The sequence below is a fragment of the Bolinopsis microptera genome, chromosome 12 (genome assembly GCF_026151205.1).
Source record: "Bolinopsis microptera isolate Bmic1 chromosome 12, MBARI_Bmic_1.0, whole genome shotgun sequence".
In the NCBI taxonomy this organism is placed as follows: domain Eukaryota; kingdom Metazoa; phylum Ctenophora; class Tentaculata; order Lobata; family Bolinopsidae; genus Bolinopsis; species Bolinopsis microptera.
Genome location: NC_087083.1, coordinates 7,352,110 through 7,371,172, shown reverse-complemented (window position 1 = coordinate 7,371,172; position 19,063 = coordinate 7,352,110). Strand labels below are relative to the sequence as shown.

At 41.0% G+C, this 19,063-nt stretch overlaps 1 protein-coding gene across 3 annotated transcripts; it reads right to left on the bottom strand.

The window, feature by feature from the left end:
* Positions 1-1,483: 1,483 nt before the first annotated feature.
* Positions 1,484-17,890, bottom strand: LOC134824288 (poly(A) polymerase gamma-like). 3 transcript variants are annotated; one of them, XR_010161379.1, is made up of 16 exons: positions 17,809-17,890; positions 17,400-17,546; positions 16,902-16,983; positions 16,396-16,505; positions 16,231-16,284; positions 10,793-10,884; positions 10,376-10,485; positions 10,081-10,219; positions 9,840-9,938; positions 4,886-4,989; positions 4,631-4,756; positions 4,179-4,324; positions 3,035-3,136; positions 2,524-2,632; positions 2,191-2,310; positions 1,484-2,052 (listed from the first exon to the last, which is right to left on the bottom strand). XR_010161379.1 is itself a non-coding variant. In XM_063836101.1 (16 exons), the coding sequence occupies exons 1-15, from the start codon at positions 17,857-17,859 to the stop codon at positions 2,270-2,272; spliced, it is 1,512 nt and encodes a 503-aa protein (XP_063692171.1). In that variant the 5' UTR covers positions 17,860-17,890; the 3' UTR covers positions 1,828-1,913; positions 2,245-2,269. The 3 variants fall into 3 exon arrangements, 2 of the variants coding, with proteins under 2 accessions (XP_063692170.1, XP_063692171.1); XM_063836101.1 differs by having other exon boundaries at positions 1,828-1,913; positions 2,245-2,310; XM_063836100.1 differs by having other exon boundaries at positions 1,484-2,310.
* Between the last annotated feature and the right edge of the window lie 1,173 nt (positions 17,891-19,063).

The window sequence follows — 19,063 nt, the reverse complement described above, 5'->3', positions numbered from 1 at the left end:
TTGGCAGCATTTTGTTGCCATTCTTAGACTGATATCCATACGAATCTAAGGTATTTCCATCATTGAGAAGTGAAGTAGCCTTATCACGAATTTCAGCATTAGGGAAGCCAATTGAAACTTTCTTGTTGTTTTCATTACATCTGAGAAATACTACTTGACTGCTCTTTAATTTATCAGTAGCAAATTTTTTCACATTCGTCATTGTTGCAGCATTTACCGATTGTTCTTCTTTCGGGGACAGAATTAGAATCTCGGGTGATGAAGGTTGTGTACGTGTTGGAGCAATTGGAACATGTGGTGGTTGAGCAGATGGTGTGGAACTGTTTGAGTCGGTAAACAAGCTGGAATAGAGAACGTCCTTTGTATGAGAAACAGTACCGGATTTTGTTACAACAGTGTTTACTTTATTGTCAATAACATCATTGATATTTTTCGTGAGGTCTTCTTTTAAAGATGAAAACTGTTCAGCAAATTGTTTCATAAAATCAACCTGATCTGAGGATCGCTCTTGAGCTCTCTCAGGTTTCTGGGACAGTTGTTCCTTCAGCAAGGTTTTAAGTTCAGACATCTCTTCCCTGAACTCCAAATTTATGGCATCTATTTTATTATCTAACAATCCTACCCGATCTACGGTAGTAGCAGCCCTCTTTTCCTCCTCAGCAGTACTACAATCATTACAGATAAATAGAAAGCGACCAAATCGTTTAGCATAAGATGAAGTGTTGTTCACAGCATGAGACAGGTGAGCAGTAAAAACCGTGGGCGCACTGACATTGCAAGTTTCATCACAGTTGATAGCATGAAAACTGTCCTTACACCAAAAACACTGTACAATGTCGGTACTTTTGACAACCTCATCATTCGAACAAGCTTTACATAAACCGTTGACGAGAAGATTCTTTGCAGAGTTATGAGCAGACTTTTCCATTGCAATTGTGTATTTGTACTTGTATAGATGTACAAAGGTAAAGTACAAACACCGTGCAGTAGCAGTGCAGTGGCAGTTAAAATTTCCGATTAAACAGAGATAAGGGAGCTCTGTTTTTCAACACGTAACAAAACTACAAACAATACTTAATGCTGGGAATGTAAAAATTGTAAAGGCCAATAGTAAAGTCGGAATGTTTATACATTGCCTCTGTTGCCAGCTTACTAAATAGAACGAGGGGATTAATGAATTTCAGTGAAATTTGCTAAATGTAATTAGACTTATGAAGGTTGTATTATTTGGGCCTGAGGCCCATCCTTTTATATTCTTGATTTTTGGCAAGATGGAGTTTTGATTGTTAAACGCGGGTTGAGCCTGTACTGCCTGTACTGCAACAGAGGAAAAATATGATTTATATATTCGGTATCAGATATTCAACGATAATCAATCGTCTTTTACTGATAAATTTAGACAAATCTGGAAATCTTGTCAGTATCTAAACAAAATACATATTTGTTAAAAATGAAATATAATTTGTAAAATATAGATCCAATGTCATTTTAAAATCATTTTAACGGTATATAAAAACAATAGTCAAATTAATGGAATGATTAATTACTAAAAATAACTTGAAATTTTGTCAATCACAGTGAACAACTTAAAATCCCGGCAGTGAAAATTCCAGTTCAAGTTCAAACAAATTAGTTTAAAACATACTTTAAAAAATAATCCGGCATCAAAATCCGGCATCAAAAATGCCGCTTTCTGTTTAACCAAAAGTATAAAAAACATTCTTGTTCAGTTGGTTAACTGGCTAGTGGCTATATCTATATTCATATCAGATGAACACTAGGCCAGAAAATCCAATTTAATATACAAATATATTTCACTTAATTAATTGATAAAGGAGCAAGGTTGCTTCCACCATGGGCGGGGGATCAGGTACTAAGTTCCGTACGATTCTGACCTTATCATCCCCCGCCATATCAAATAACGGAGTAGTTCGCTGTTTATTAGTCTCATGATTGAAATACTGATATCTGGATATTATCCGGTTGGAAGAGACAAGGACAAGTGAAACAAGGAAGTTAGGAGTAAGGGCAAATTTTCGGCGTCAACGCCATCTTCAGGCTCAAATTATTTGTTATATAGTAGTGTTGAAAGTATTAATACTTTCAACACTACTATATAACAAATAATTTGAGCCTGAAGATGGCGTTGACGCCGAAAATTTGCCCTTACTCCTAACTTCCTTGTTTCACTTGTCCTTGTCTCTTCCAACCGGATAATATCCAGATATCAGTATCCCCCGCCATGGGTCGAGTTTGGTCGAGTCTCCCATTATAAGTTATTTGCTTTTCTTTTTACCCCTTTTTCCCTACCTGAAATATTGACAATTACTCGAAACATAAGATCTCAATAAATTCAATCAAATGAACTTTATAAAGTAAATAAACATATACATCCACTTCATATTGTTGAAGCATGGTACAATCAATGTGATAAGAAATTTTCGTTTCATTTTATCACTGAATATTTCGGCTTACCTGAAATCAATTAATTTAACTAATTAATCAATTAATCGAACTTATTACCTTCTATCAAAATGGAATGTGAAATGTACAGGGGGAGCAGTCTCTTGGTCACGTGATTTGCTTTTACTCTCATTGACTTTGTTATAGGGGATTTGTTTCCTGCTTGTTTCTAGGGGAAACTAGTGTCAGTTGAAAAGTAAAATATCATATTAAGTGGTGCGGTCTAGTTGGTAAATTAGAGATTTTGGCAAAACTGGCACAAAACTGGCACAAAACTGGCACAAAACTGGCACAAAACTGGCACAAAACTGGCACAACTATTTTTATCATGCTGAGCTTATACTCAGATAATGGATCAACATCGATTAAAGTACAGACTATGAAAATATTGGTTCAAATAAACAGATAGTCTCTCGTTATTCATTAAACGTCATTTTGGTGGTGTATATCCTATTGCTAAATTCTACTACACTAGTACTACAAACTTAATGTTACCAAGTGAGAATATGAACAAAGACTAAAGACATTTAAATGATATGATGCAATTCTCAACAAATAACACAACTATTACCAGGTAGATGACATCAACAAAGCGCTGGATTGGTTCTGTCATATCTAGAGTTGTGGTCTGGCTCGTATCTGTGGGTATCTTAATCCTCAATCCTATCAACCACTGAAAGAAAAATGATATAAGAACTTTTCACATGCTAGGGGGTCACCCTTTGAAAATAAGAAATCCCCCATTTCACTGTATCCCACAGAAAATCTCCTTTTATTCATCTTGTTTTTGAAGAACCACTGATTGCTGACATCTCCCCTTTTAAGAGAAAGTAAGACCAAGTACAGTGAAGGGAGTGGATCCGAGAAAATATTTGCATTACACTGGATTAAGTTTAAAACTGCGGACTGTCAAATTTTGAGTTCAATAATTAGCACCTCTTTAATTTGCCGGGCATTTTTCAGAATTTGGCCGCCAAATTTTTTTAAAGGCCTAACTCAAAATTCCAATACAAAACTTAAGGTCATGAGGCGATTCTACGTTGATTCTGAAAATTTCATGAAAAAATATTGAAACCCTATTGAGTTCTATTGTTTTGAGCGAAGTCAGTTTTGCAAATATCGCGAACTGAGATATGGGCGATTTTGTTCATTTTTTGCAATTATTTGAACACAGAATCCACAGTTAGGTAGATATTGAGCCGATAATCATAGAGAATGTGTAGTATAGGCTTACCTTCCATATAAAGTTGGTTTCATTCAAAAATATTGATATTTGACCAATTTATGGGCCAAAATCGATCAAATTTGGTGCGTATGCCCAAATATGGTCATATGGTTTTTGGCTCATAACTCAGTCATTTTTTGTCCAATCTTGATGAAAATTCATATACGAGTTCAGAGGACCACTAGCTACAAGTAAAGCACCTAAAATCTGGATTTTGGGCATGTTCAGGGTATTTGGCTAAATTGGGCCTAATTTGGACCAAATATGGGCGTGGCTGCCCCGCGGGCACCGTTTGGCGGTTGGGGTCCGGGACCCCCTCAAAAGTTCGATCACCGGTCCTAGTTTGTTGGTCAACTACTATCTCGAAACCAAGGTTCACAAAAAAATCAGGCTGAACCCCCCGCCTTAAGTCGGTGTAGCAGCAGACCAGCACAACAAAACTTTCTTAGTGGACAGGTTAGCTGAATTAACAAATTGTTTAATTGATAACCTGTGTAGTAAAGGGGTAGAGCTCCTTATCCACGTGAGTGTAGCCAGTGGGGTTAATGTGGGCAGACTCAATGTATTGGCATCGCTCCAAGTCTTCTACAAGGATCCTTATCTTAGATTCCACTAATCCTATCCACTCTAGATGCTCTGAAGTGAAAATATAGTCACGTGCACTACTTCAGTTTTAGTAGATAAAATGAGAATCGTATTGTCAATTTGACAATCATCTCGAAAAAATATAATTGGTTGAAATTTAGGTAAAGCTCAATCGTTATTTTGGAAACGATTGAATATAATTTAATTTCTGTAAATCAGAAAGCAGCACTTTCATTTGTGGGACGTGTACTAGAAAAAGTTAATTAATTTTAACAAATGATGAAGCTCCTACTATGAAATCAATTAACAGTAGAATATAATTAGTACAATCCAGAAACGATAAAATTATTTAAATACCTTTATTGTCAGCACCCATAGCTTGTATGATAATGTAGTGCTTGTATCTGTGGAAGAAGTCTGAGGGTTCGAAGAGGGAATTCCAGTCCGCTTTACCAGAAAATACGTACTCGCATATACGTTGACCTGAAAAAATGAGTTTTAACCTTAAATCAAGTCTGGTTAAAAGAGTTGATTTAATTTGTTTGTATATTTGATCGGCCGTTGCACATCCAACCTTCAATCCCCGGTCCCCAAAACTATATAAAAATAAACCTATTTTGATCTCCCGAGATATGATATTCTCAGTACTAGTAGTAACGTTGAACGCTGAGTTCTGTTGAGGGTAGGATGGTGTAAGGATAGGCATGACGTGGGCCCTGAAAATTAATTAATTTAACGATTTCAATAAATTATCAAATGCTTTTTGCTTTTAAACTGTCAAACTGATCTAGCAACATTATAACCCAATGTTGGGAATCAGCGAGCATTTCTCAGCTGAGTTTGATTTAGAAATCTTAAAATCTTTCAATTCCAATTTTACTTAAAATATAAGGAGAGATAATTATTATATCTTAATTATTAACGTGTGAATACTATTCAATTTATAAATGGTGGGTTAGCCTGACCATCAACCAAACTATAGTATAGGGGTTACCTGTCACGTGTCAAAGCAATATTTAATCACATGTTCAAATAAACTTACTTGTCTAGGAAACTTGATTGAGGGTTAAATGAGGAGGGGTACCTGTTAAAAGTTAAAGAAACTTCCTAGGATACCCCTTCAGTACATACTGTAAACACAGTACTATTACTATTACTATTACTATTACTATTACTATTACTATTACTATTACTATTACTATTACTATTACTATTAATATTACTACTACTATTACTATTACTATTACTCCCCTATTACTATTACTATTACTATTACTACTACTACTATTACTATTACTATTACTATTACTATTAATACTACTACTACTATTACTATTACTATTACTACTACTACTACTACTACTATTACTACTACTACTATTACTACTACTACTACTACTATTACTATTACTATTACTATTACTATTACTAGGGGGGGGGCTCATGTTTTTTTGTCCGTTTTTGTCCGTTTGGCAGCTATATTTTCAAAACGGACAAAAAATAAAGCGGACAAAAACGGACAAAAACGGACAAAAACGGACAAAAAATAACAAAAATTGAAATAACATTTAGATGCTTCCTCCTCCTCCTCCTCCTCCTCCTCCTCCTCCTCCTCCTCCTCCTCCTCCTCCTCCTCCTCCTCCTCCTCCTCCTCCTCCTCCTCCTCCTCAGCCATCCTCCTCAGCCATCCTCCTCAGCCATCCTCCTCAGTCCTCCTCAGTCCTCCTCCTCTGCAGTCTTCATCATCCTCCTCAGTCCTCCTCCTCCTGGGTCCCCCTCCTCCTCTTCATCCTCCTCCTCTTCCTCCTCAGTCCTCAGTCCTTCTCCTCAGTCCTCCTCCTCATCCTTTTCGTCAGTACTCCTCCTCAGTCCTCCCCCAGTCCCCCTCCTCCTCCTATTCAGTCCTCCTCCTCCTCCTCAGTTCTCCTCCTTCTCATTCCTCCTTCTGAGTCCTCCTCATTCCTCCTTCTGAGTCCTCCTCCTCCTCTTTCTCCTGAGTCCTCCTCCTGGGTCCTCTTTCTCCTCCTCCTTCTCAGTCCTCCTCCTCCTCCCTCTCAGTCATCCTCCTCAGTCATCCTCCTCAGCCATCCTCCTCAGCCATCCTCTTCAGCGATCCTCCTCAGTACTCCTCAGTCCTCCTCCTTCTCAGTCCTCCTCAGTCCTCCTCCTCAGTCATCCTTCTCCTGATCCTCCTCCTCCTCCTCCAGGGGGATCCTGTTTTTTATCCGTTTTTTCCGTTCGGAACCCTATATTATCAAAACGGACAAAAAATAGAGCGGACAAAAACGGACAAAAACGGACAAAAAATAACAAAAATGGAAATAATATTTAGATGCTTCCTCCTCCTCCTCAGTCTTCCTCAGTCATCCTCCTCCTCCTCCTGAGTCCTCCTCCTGGGTCCTCCTCCTGGGACCTCCTCCTCTTGGGTCCACCTCCTCTTCATCCTCCTCCTCTTCCTCCTCAGTCCTCAGTTCTCCTCCTCAGCTCAGTCCTCCTTCTCAGTCCTCCTCCTCATCCTTTTCCTCAGTCCTCCTCCTCAGTCCTGCCCAGTCCCCCTCCTCCTCCTATTCACTCCTCCTCCTCCTCCTCCTCCTCCTCCTCCTCCTCCTCCTCAGTCCTCCTCCTCCTCAGTCCTCCTCCTTCTCAGTCCTCCTCCTCCTCCTCAGTCCTCCTCCTCCTCAGTCATCCTCCTCAGTCCTTCTCCTCCTCAGTCCTTCTCCTCTTCCTCCTCCTCCTCAGTCTTCCTCATATTCCTCAGTCCTCCCCCAGTCACCCTCCTCCTCAGTCCTCCCCCAGTCACCCTCCTCCTCATCCTCATCCTCCTCATCAGTCCTCCTTCGCCTTCTCAGTCCTCCTCTTCAGTCCTCCTCCTCCTTTTCCTGGTTCCTCCTCCTCAGTCCGCATTCTCCTCCTCAGTCCTTCTCAGTCCTTTCCCCAGTCACCCTCCTCCTCATCCTCCTCATCAGTCCTCCTTCTCCTTAGTCCTCCTCCTCAGTCCTCCTCCTCCTCCTCCTGGATCCCTCTTCTCCTCCTCAGTCCTTCTCCTCCTCCTCAGTTATCCACCTCCTCCTCCTTCTCCTCCTGGGTCCTCCTCCTTCTGCTCACCAGTCCTCCTCCTCAGTCCTCCTCATCCTCTTCATCCACTTACTTCTCCTCCTCATCAGTCCTCATCAGTCCTCCTCCTCCCAAGTCATCCTCCTCCTCCTGGGGCCTTTTCCTGTGTCCTCCTCCTCCTGGGTCCTCCTCCTCAGTCCTCCTCCTCTTCCTTCTCCTCAGTCCTTCTCCTCCTCAGTCCTTCTCCTCTTCCTCCTCCTCAGTCTTCCTCCTCCTCAATCCTTTCCCCAGTCACCCTCCTCCTCATCCTCATCCTCCTCATCAGTCCTCCGTCTCCTTCTCAGTCCTCCTTCTCAGTCCTCCTCCTCCTCTTCTTCCTGGTTCCTCCTCCTGGGTCCTCCTTCTCCTCCTCAGTCCTCCTCCTCTTCCTCCTCCTCCTGGGTCCTCCTGATCCTCCTCAGTCTTCTTTCTCCTTCTACTCCTCAGTCCTCCTCCTCCTCAATCCTCCTCTTCCTCCTAAGTCCTCCCCTCCTCAGTCCTCCTAAGTCCTCCCATTCTCAGTCCTCCTCCTCATCAGTCCTCTTCACCAGTCCTCCTCCTCAGTCCTCCTTATCCTCATCCTTCATCTCCTTCCTTCATCTCCTTTCTCCTCCTCATCCTCCTCATACACCTCCTCCTCATCAGTCCTCCTCCTCACTGCTCACTCCTTCTCCTCCTCCTCCTCCTCCTCCTCCTCGTCCTTAGTCCTCTTTATCAGTCCTCATCAGTCCTCATCAGTCCTCCTCCTCCCCAGTCCTCCTTTTGGTGCCTTTTCCTGGGTCCTCCTCCTGGGTCCTCCTCCTCTTGGGTCCTCCTCCTCTTGGGTCCTCCTCCTCATCCTTCTCCTTAGTCCTCCTCCTCCTCAGTCCTCCTCTTGAGTCCTTCTTCTCCTCCTCCTCCTATTCATTCCTCCTCCTCAGTTCTCCTTCTCAGTCTCACTCCTCCTTCTCAGTCCTCCTCCTCCTCTTCTTCCTGGTTCCTCCTCTTGGGTCCTCCTTCTCCTCCTCAGTCCTCCTCCTCTTCCTCCTCTTCCTGGGTCCTCCTGATCCTCCTCAGTCTTCTTCCTCCTTCTACTCCTCAGTCCTCCTCCTGCTCAATCCTCCTCTTCCTCCTAAGTCCTCCCCTCCTCAGTCCTCCTAAGTCCTCCCCTTCTCAGTCCTCCTCCTCATCAGTCCTCTTCACCAGTCCTCCTCCTCAGTCCTCCTTATCCTCATCCTTTATCTCCTTTCTCCTCCTCATCCTCCTCAGATCATACACCTCCTTCTCCTCATCAGTCCTCCTCCTCACTGCTCACTCCTTCTCCTCCTCCTCCTCCTCCTCGTCCTTAGTCCTCTTTATCAGTCCTCATCAGTCCTCATCGGTCCTCCTCCTCCCCAGTCCTCCTCATGGGGCCTTTTCCTGGGTCCTCCTCCTCTTGGGTCCTCCTCCTCTTGAGTCCTTCTTCTCCTCCTCCTATTCATTCCTCCTCCTCCTCAGTTCTCCTTCTCAGTCTCACTCCTCCTCAGCCCCCCTCCTCTCCCTCCTCAGTCCCCCTCCTCAGTCCCCCCTCCTCCTTTTCCTCTCTTTCATCTCTCAATAATTTGTTCAATTTATAATTATTGTTGGTGTTATTGTTAACATAATTTATTGTTATATACTAAAATGTTTTTAAGCGCATTTGAGTCTGACTCAAAATGTGCTCAAGAATCTTTGTGTTTAACAAAGTTTTACTCTCCAGTAATAAAACTTTTCATCCCTTTTTATGTCATTAAAAAATGTGTAGACTATTCTTTGTGCCTAATTGAAGATTAAAAGTTTGAGAAAGGACCATGGTCATTAACCGGGCTACCCATTTCTGCAGATAGTCTGTTACAAATTGTGGAGAAAATTTAAATCAAAAGTTACAATTTTTGTCCGTTTTTGTCCGTTTTTGATGGTGATGGTAATGGTAATGGTAATGGTAATGGTAATGGTAATGGTAATGGTAATAGTAGTAGTAGTAGTAGTAGTAGTAGTAGAAGTAGTAATAGTAATATTAATAGTAATAGTAATAGTACTAGTAGTAGTAGTAGTAGTAATAGTATTAGTAATATTAATAGTAATAGTAAGGGGGGGGGATCATGTTATTTTTTGTCCGTTTTTGTCCGTTTTTGTCCGTTTGGCAGCTATATTTTCAAAACGGACAAAAATTAACGGACAAAAACGGACAAAAACGGACAAAAAATAACATGATCCCCCCCCCCCGTACTATTACTATTAATATTACTAATACTATTACTACTACTACTACTACTACTACTAGTACTATTACTATTAATATTACTATTACTACTTCTACTACTACTACTACTACTACTACTACTATTACCATTACCATTACCATTACCATTACCATTACCATTACCATTACCATCACCATCACCATCACCATCACCATCACCATCACCATCACCATCACCATCACCATCACCATTACTATTACTATTACTATAACCTGTCAGAGGGATTAACCCTGGGATCCCACACAGGTAGCTGCAAGTCACCAGAGTGTATATCTTCAGGGTAACGTAACATAACCGGGACAGGCCACTTCCTAAAGATGCAATATTTTACGAAAACTTGTCGCATTTTGAAAAAAATGTTGAACAAATATTGAAACTTTTCATAATGAAATATTGAAACTTTCATGATAAAGTATACGAATTAGAAACATTGTCAAATCTAAAATATCTTACCACTGATCGAAAACAAGGAAGAATTTGCGAACTAAAGTGGCAGGTGCAGCATTTGGATACATCTGACAGACTCTAGCCATTAGGATAGCCCAGGAAACGCCACCGAGGTAGCCTAGACTGTTACTGTAAATACCTTTACCTGTAAATCATTATCAACTTGTCATTTGTGAGAATATTAGAACTAAAGAGCTTGTTTTGCTAATCTTTGATAATAATAATATATATAATCTGAATTATAATTAATTAATACATATAGTTACTATAATAAATTATATAATTATAAATAATGACCTACGTTTTGCCCAAAGTTTTACAGCTCTGACTGCCATTTTAAAACTGTCAGGTTTGTGAACTAGAGCCAGAATATCCTCTGTTACTCTGCAACCATCCAAACTCTTTAAACACCTTAGTATTTCATTATTTTTATTTTATTATTAGATAATTGTTATTTTATTTTGTTATTTTCATCTCAATTACCTGCCTAAATTATGTAAACAGTTTTTATTGTCTACGGTATGATCGAATAACTCGATAATTCTCCAACTGCAATAATTCTCCAATACGAATACAAATGTGTGTACTAGTTGCTGGAGGCAAAGCCGAGCGGCATAATTAGTGAATTAGTATTAATAAACATATCAGAATGCCTGTTAAATTATCGATATCATAACTTGTAATTATGATTGATTTAACTTACTAGTTTCTAACTTACTTTTCGTCGATGTAGTTCAGCAAGTTGACATCATCCAACTTGAGGTCATCTGGTATCGATTTTAGTGTTAGTCTTGCGAACAACAAATCAATCTGTGAAGCAAAGAGTTTGCATTGAAATACAGAATAGAGTGATACTGGATACTGTTATATATTGTATTACTATAATTGATATTGTTATATTTACTAATCAATGAACTTCCCTAGCCTCTTATGGCTAGTTCCAAATAGACTGTTCCTTGTTATATCAACTGGCGACGAGGATGGCAAACAAGTTGGAGAACCTGTCACTAATGGCGGACGTGAAAAGTTGGTTAGAAAGGTTTGATTTTCACGCCCTGGCCAATTCTTGGATGGGGACAGTGCCGGACCTAGCAGAGGACAGCAGTAACGCAGCAGAGCGAACTTTGATCATAAAAAAGAATGTAGCGGTGTTCATATCTAAATGTGATGCTGAAATATTCAAGCTTTTAAAAGCTTTGTGTGCGCCGGAGAATGTAGCTGACTCAAACCACCCTAGACTGAGGAAGTTGTTATTGGACCACCTGGCACCGGCACCTACTAAATTCGCTCAAAGGCACAAATTTAGGAGTGGACGCCAGCAGTCAGATGAGTCTGGAGCCAGCTTTATATCAAGATTAAGGTCACTGGCAAATGAGTGTGAATTTGGCACAAACTATAACGAAGCTTTGCTAGATCAGATTCTGTGCGGTCTGAAGGACGAGAAACTGGTATCGGAACTGTTAGTCAAAACAGATTTGGATCTGGAAACAGCCATAAGAGAAGCGCTCAACAGAGAGCAAGCTCAGAAAGAGGCTCAAGGAATGCATGGTAGTATGTCTGCCACAGTGAACAGTGTTAAGTATAGTAAACATCCAACATTCAAGAGAACAGTAAATAACCCTTATCTGAAGAAGGGGGAGTCATCTCAAATGGACAAAAAACAATATCAGCCGGAAAATCGGGACTCAAACAACAAATCAAAAACCAAGTGTAAGAAGTGTGGTTTAAGGGGTCATGAGGCTGATAAATGTGAGGTGAGATGTTACAAATGTTCGGGACTTGGGCACATCAGTAGCAAGTGTAGGAGTAATTGGAACAAGCGAGATGTCAACAATGTAGACAGCGATGCAGAACTACAAGAGTTTGACGACAACTGCAACAGCATTCTCGACGAGGAGTTTTATGGGCTTCAGTGTAACTTCATAGAAGTTAATGAGCGATCACAGTTGCATGATAATTGTTCCATAATTGTAAATTCTTTGGGGATTTGTACGATTTCTCGGTTGCATGAAAATATTGCTGATTCCAAGTTTAAATTGAATAGTGCTGAATCTAATTCTAATTCCGATAAATTGATTTATGATGTAAACCAGTTGGAAGGTAAACCGACAGTTGATGTATTGATTAACGGTAAAATCTTAAATATGGAATTTGATTCTGGTTCGGCGGTATCTGTTGTCAGTAAACGTGTCTTAGTGTCCTGTGGTTTGTCAAGTTTAACATTACAACCCAGCAGGAAAACACTGAGAGTGGCTAGTGGACAGCAGGTGATCGTGGATGGCTATGCAGTGGTGGATGTGACAATGAATGGTAAAAAAGTTCCGGACTTGCACTTGTATGTAGCCGAGGATTTCCCAACTTTGTTAGGGAGACCCTGGATAACTAAGTTCTGTGGTGAGAACTGGCTAGACAAGCTGCTAAGTACCAGGTTGGTCAACCGTTTGGCAATTGAGACAACCCAGCGTTCTGAAGATTCTCAGCAGGTGAACAACTGTGAGAAATGTGCAGGTAGCGACGGTAGAGGGGGACCAATGATGCAAACTGATGGGACCAACGTGAAGAATGATTTAAAACTCAATGATGACTGTACCAGAGTGGATCAGTGCAGAAGTTTGGAGGAGCTCAAACTGAGTGATGTGTTCAAATCGGGACTTGGACTAGTGAAGGATGTGGAGGCGAGTTTGGTCCTGCGAGACGACTCCAAGCCTATAATGTTGAAGGCTAGAAACCTGCCGTATGCCTTGAGACACAAAGTTGAGGATGAACTTAACTCAATGGTTGAAAGCGGTATCCTGTCCAAAGTAGATGATAGCCCGTGGGGGACTCCTCTAGTTCCAGTAAAGAAAGACGGAGGTGAGTCTGTTCGAATATGTGGAGACTACAAGTCAACGTTGAACAAGTGTGTGAGCACCCGACAGTACCCTTTGCCCACAGCGGAAGAGTGCTTTAATACAGTTCGGGGTGGCCTAAAGTTTTCAAAAGTTGACATCAAGAAAGCTTACAATAACATCCAGATTAGAGAGGAGGACCGAGTCTTGACGACACTTAACACACACAAAGGACTGTACCAATGGAATAGATTACCCTATGGTATCAGTAGTTCTGCAGCAATCTTTCAGTCAATAATGGATGATACCCTACGCGGTGTGCCGATGACTTGTTGCAGAATAGATGATATCCTAATATCGGGTAAAAATGACGAAGAGCACTTGATTAACCTGAACAGAGTGATTTCTCGCTTGGAGAGACGTGGATTCAAGTGCAAACTCGAGAAAACCTGCCTTATGGAGAAAGAAGTGATTTACTTGGGACACTGAGTATCAGCAGAGGGGATACAACCGGTACAGAGTAAAGTAGACAGTTTAAAGTTGGCTCCTGAACCCAAAAACGTGGACCAACTGGTCAGTTTTCTGGGTGCAGTGAACTACTATCGACGATATTTACCGAACCTGTCATCTGTTATTGCTCCCCTAGATAGGTTAAGAGCAAAGGGAGTGCTGTGGAAGTGGTCCAATGAGGAGCAGAAAGCGTTCCAAAGTTTGAAGAACTTGTTGTGTTCTCGTCGTGTGTTGACATTCTACAACCCTAAGCTACCTCTGAAACTCGATACGGATGCGTCTAAATCTGGAATAGGAGCAGTATTATCTCACATAATGCCTAATGGAGAAGAACGCCCGATCGAGTATGTGTCACGAACCTTATCGTCTGCAGAAAGGAACTATGCACAAATGGACAAAGAAGCTTTGGCAATAGTATGGTCAATAAAGAGACTGCATATCTATCTCTATGGAAGGAGATTTAAACTGGTCACGGATCACAAAGCTTTAGTACGAATCTTTGGAGACAAACCAATTCCAGAGATGACAGCTAACCGGATAACAAGGTGGGCCTTATTCCTGATGAACTACCAATACGACATCGAGTATCGCACCACAAAAGATCACGCAAATTGTGATATGCTGTCGAGACTACCAAAGGAGGTGAGACACCCAACTGTGGTTAAAGATGACTGTTTGGATATGTTTTCTCTGACAGTGAGTGAAGCCATGCTCAACGCCGAGTTGGTGGCTCGAGAAACGAAGAAAGATCCGATACTGAGCAAGGTTTTGTGTTATATTCTGGAAGGATGGCCAGATTACCTGAAATGTGAGGGAGAACTAGCATCTTTTTGGAGCAGGAGAGACGAGCTGACAGTGGAACTAGGCTGTGTGACCTGGGGAGCTCGAGTGGTCATCCCTGTAAAGTTGAGAGATACTGTGATACGTATATTACATTCGACCCACATTGGTATGTCAGGTATGAAGAGCTTAGCTCGTTCTTATGTATACTGGCCTCGTCTTGACACACAAATCGAGGATACTGCTCGGACGTGTGAGACGTGTGGCAAGTACGGTAAGAACCTACCCAAACTGGTAGATCATCCGTGGGCTAGAGCAACAGCACCATTCCAACGGGTCCATGTAGACTTTGCTGGGCCTTTCTTAGGCAGTATGTGGCTCTTACTGGTAGATGCTTATAGTAAATGGCCTGAAGTAATTCAGATGAATGCTAATACAACATCTAGAGCAACAATTCGTGCATTAAGATCGATATTTGCACGAACAGGTATTCCTATGACACTAGTATCCGACAATGGACCCCAGTTTGTGTCTGAGGAAATCGAGAGTTACCTGCGCTCCAATGGAGTGAAACATGTCACAGTTCCGACCTATAGCCCAAAGTCAAACGGAATTTGTGAACGCTTGGTGCAAACCTTTAAAGGAGCTTTAAAGAAAATGAATGAGTCGAGTAAAGACGTGAGTAAAAATCTATATGATTTCCTGTTAACATATAGAAACACCCCGCATTCGTCTACTGGACAAACACCAGCAGTTTTAGCTTGGAACAGATCGCTGAGGTTTAGTCTACACCAGATAAAACCAGCCGACCACATGAGAAACTGCAAAAAGTCGTAGATGAGCAAAAAAAGACACGAGAATTTATGGAGAGCCAACAAGTTTTTGTACGAATGGACAATCGAGGACCGTGGGTACAAGCTCGAGTGATCAAGAGATACGGTGATAACTCAAACAACTACGCAATCCAGCACGAAGGCAGAGTGGTTAAGAAACACGCAGATGTGCTAAAACCTAGATACTCACCGGTAATTAGTATGAAGAGAGATGATGTACCCGAGAGTCAAAGACGACGGTTGACAGAGGACGGGGACCGATATTTAATGATGAAGGGTCAAAAACTAAACGAGGTCCTGGAACGTAGACGACAGAGAGCGGAGTCACACATACCTGTTTCCGACCACATGACAACAAATGTTATTCCTCAGCAGTCAGCTCGATCAGCTTCACCTGTGGAGCAACCAGGTAGGTTGGTCCGTGAGTCCCAGTCGAGTCCGATTGTAAATAGTGAGTTAGTGTCTGGTTCGTCCGTGATTAGTAGCTCTAGCGTAGCGTCTAACAGTCCGTCTGTAGTCCGTTCGTCTGTAGCCAGACCAGAGGAAAGGCCGAGTAGAAGGGCTAAGACTAATGCACTGATAAAGATGAAAGAGATGACGTAAGGGTATTTGAGCTAAAATATGTAATATTTTGGCCTTGTAATTGTAAATAATTTTTCGGACAGATGTTATATTAAGACATTGTTTTTATCGTTACCGTTTTATAGATGTTATAATAAGACAGAGAAATAATTTTACAGTTTTTTTACCTTTAATGTTTATTGTGAACCGTTTGATAATGTGAGTTTTTAATATTTGAAATGTGGAGAGTAATAGTGACAGTCAACCGAGCGCCAAGTGAGGGCCGGTATTGGACTGGAAAGAATATGTATGTAACGCGCGGACGCCAAACAGTTCTTGACCGAACAAAAGCAATAGCGCTAAACATTTAGCGATTGACTTTTGGTCGCGCGCGCGCCGCAGACCAGGCGAGATCAGAACTGTTCGGTTAACCTAGCGAGGGGAATTGTTATATATTGTATTACTATAATTGATATTGTTATATTTACTAATCAATGAACTTCCCTAGCCTCTTATAGCTAGTTCCAAATAGACTGTTCCTTGTTATATCAGATACATCTGATTAGAAGAATAAGAATAAGAATCGCTTCCCTAATTGCAGATCTTTTTGAACAATCCTGTCAAAAATGTTCAATGTTATTTACCTCAATTCCATCGAAGTTGAATTTTATGACTGGCACGTATGCTTCTTCAATAGCCTAGAAAAATATTCATATTAGGTATCCAAAGTTAAAAGGCAGCACAATTAACAAGAATTATTTATTTTTGTCAAAAACACAGAATAAAATTAAATGGAGCTTTTAATTTACCCTTAAGTTGGAAACATTAGGTTGACTCTGCAACAGTTGGAAGAATGCTGTAAAGAAATCAATTCTGGTGACATTCCGTGGTGCAACAAGCAGCAAATCTATGTCAGTTCCTGCGTTTAAATCAGTAAATCAAAAAATCCTGTTATACACCAGACAGTTTTTGCACACTAATAGTTACTTTAATCACATCCAAAACATTTCCTGTAAAGTTCTCTACTTTGATAATAGTGAGGAACTGCATCAAATGCTTTTGAAAAGTCAAAATATATCAGATCAACTGGTAGACCGTGATTCAATAATTCTGAAATATTGTCAAAAGACTCCAGCAAATTCGACAAAAAGTATTTCCCTTTTAACAAATACATGTTGGTGATCAAAAAATTGTTCTCCAAGTAATTCACAATATGCTGTCTGATATATTTAACACAACCTTGAAGGTTAAAATGGGGCACAAAATTGGAATAACATTGAAAAGGCATCTACCTACTACCTTCCTTTATAATTACCTTGGGAATGAACTCCTAATCTGTAGGATCCAAATGTGACAATTTTACCACAAACTTTCTCAGCATACATCCTGGGTATACCCTGGAAAATTTGATTTCTATTCATCAAGATAATTATTAAGTAACCATTTTTCCTGAACTGCTGTATTAGTGTTGTGCACAGATCCGTGTCAACTTGCACGAAGCAATAAGCATAAGGTTGCATGTAATCAATATGGAATATGATAGGAGACATGTATTAGGAAATTGAACAGCCCTCCACAAAGGAAATGCAGCCACATTTCTTGTTATTCATCCTGTGACATCCAAGTTACTTACATTAAGTATGGAGCCTAAACTAGCTTCATTCTTTCATTAAGTGGCCTTGGTTAAGTAAACCAGGTTTTTTAGATGCACCACTCATTAACAACAGTTGCAAGTTTAAACTCTACTTTGTTAATTATCAATATAAATGACAAAATTTGATATATTGACCAAGTGAGATATTATAGGACTTACTTGTTGTATAGTAATATCAATGATCCATTGCTTTGATATGTCATCCAGTTGTTGGGTAACAGTGTTTCGTTTGTTCAGTTCATTAATTGACTCGAATACACCAAATCTTTGTAACACATCTTCAAGATCTTTACTAAGCTTTATATCCTGAACGTTGATTAAAAGTACAGCTTAATGACAGTATGCAAAAACACTGCTAGAACAGCAATCAGTTGTCCTGTTCCCGCACTGCTGATATAATTTTAAAAGCAAGGAGATGGTACAGTGTTAGGTTCATGAAAATACATCTAAACTAAATAATAATAATAATTTAAACTTATAGATTATAGTGGCACAACAACTTAAAATGCACAGGTGTGCCACGAAAACAAGTCAGGATAAACTAAGATAATTTGTCACAATAACTTACCAATGGTTTCGCTTCAGCAGTGCTGATAGCTGATGTAACTCCTAAAGACATAGCTTCGCAAGAGTTTTTTAGGGCTGCTAATACGATTATGTAAGTCAATAAGTTAGCAAATGTTTTTGAGGAAATGTCATTCAAAAAATATACTTACTTTTTTTACTTTGGGCGATCCTCAATCGAAATCCCATTCACTGTCTGCCTCCACACGTCTCGATCGCACATAACAGTTCGAAGGTCGTCTAACTGGAGCCCAGTGTCACGAGCTACTACGTCCAGGAAGGTGAGTGGTCTCCTTCCACGGCCGGATTGGGCAAGTCGCCAGGGGAGGATAGTGGAGATAACTTGGTCAGAAGCTCTCATGCAATGCCCAGCGAATCTGGAACGCCTCGACGCAACCACTGAGGCAATAGATGGAAGGTTGCCATAGATCTGCTTGAGGGTTGGATGTTTCTTCCACGAGATGTTCTTGGCCTTCATTAAAAGACGGGTGTAGCATCCGTTGAGGCGCTTCTCAAGCTGCTTGTTTATGGTCCATGTCTCTGATCCATAGAGCAATACTGGTTCGACACAGGCTCTAAAGAACTTGACTTTCAGTTGTTCGGAAATGCCAGAGGACCAGACTTTTTGCAGTTTAATACATGCTGACCAGGCCATTCCTTTCCTTGTGTTGAAATCCTTTCTACTGTCCGCAATGAAAGAGCCGAGGTATTTAAAGTCATCAACCTGTTTAATCTGGCGGCCTGAGATGGAATGTAAGTCGACAGTGTCAGGGATGTTGATGGTCATGAACTCGGTCTTAGAAGCATTCATAGCAAGACCAACTTGTGCGGCTGCATTTTCAAGGTCTGTCAGCAGAAGTTGGACTTGCTCTATGGTGTCTGACATTAAGGCCAAATCATCAGCAAAGTCAAGGTCTGTGATTTTGACCGCAGGCACTCTTCGACTTTTCCTAGGCACGATGGTAAGACCGAATTCTTCACCCATGCAGCTTCTGAGGACATAGTCAAGGACGATGATGAAGAGAAAGAGTGCTAGAGTGTCCCCTTGGAGAACTCCAATAAGTGTCCTAAAAAAGTCAGTAAGGCCGTCGATGGTCTGGACACGAGAGAACGATGAGTCATAAAGAAGCCTGATAGCATCTACAAGTGGAGCAGGGATACCGTAGAGGGAGAGGATGTGGAAAAGGGCATCCCGGTTAATGCTGTCGAACGCTTTCGAAAAATCGACAAACACAATTGCGGCTGAGCGATTTCCGATC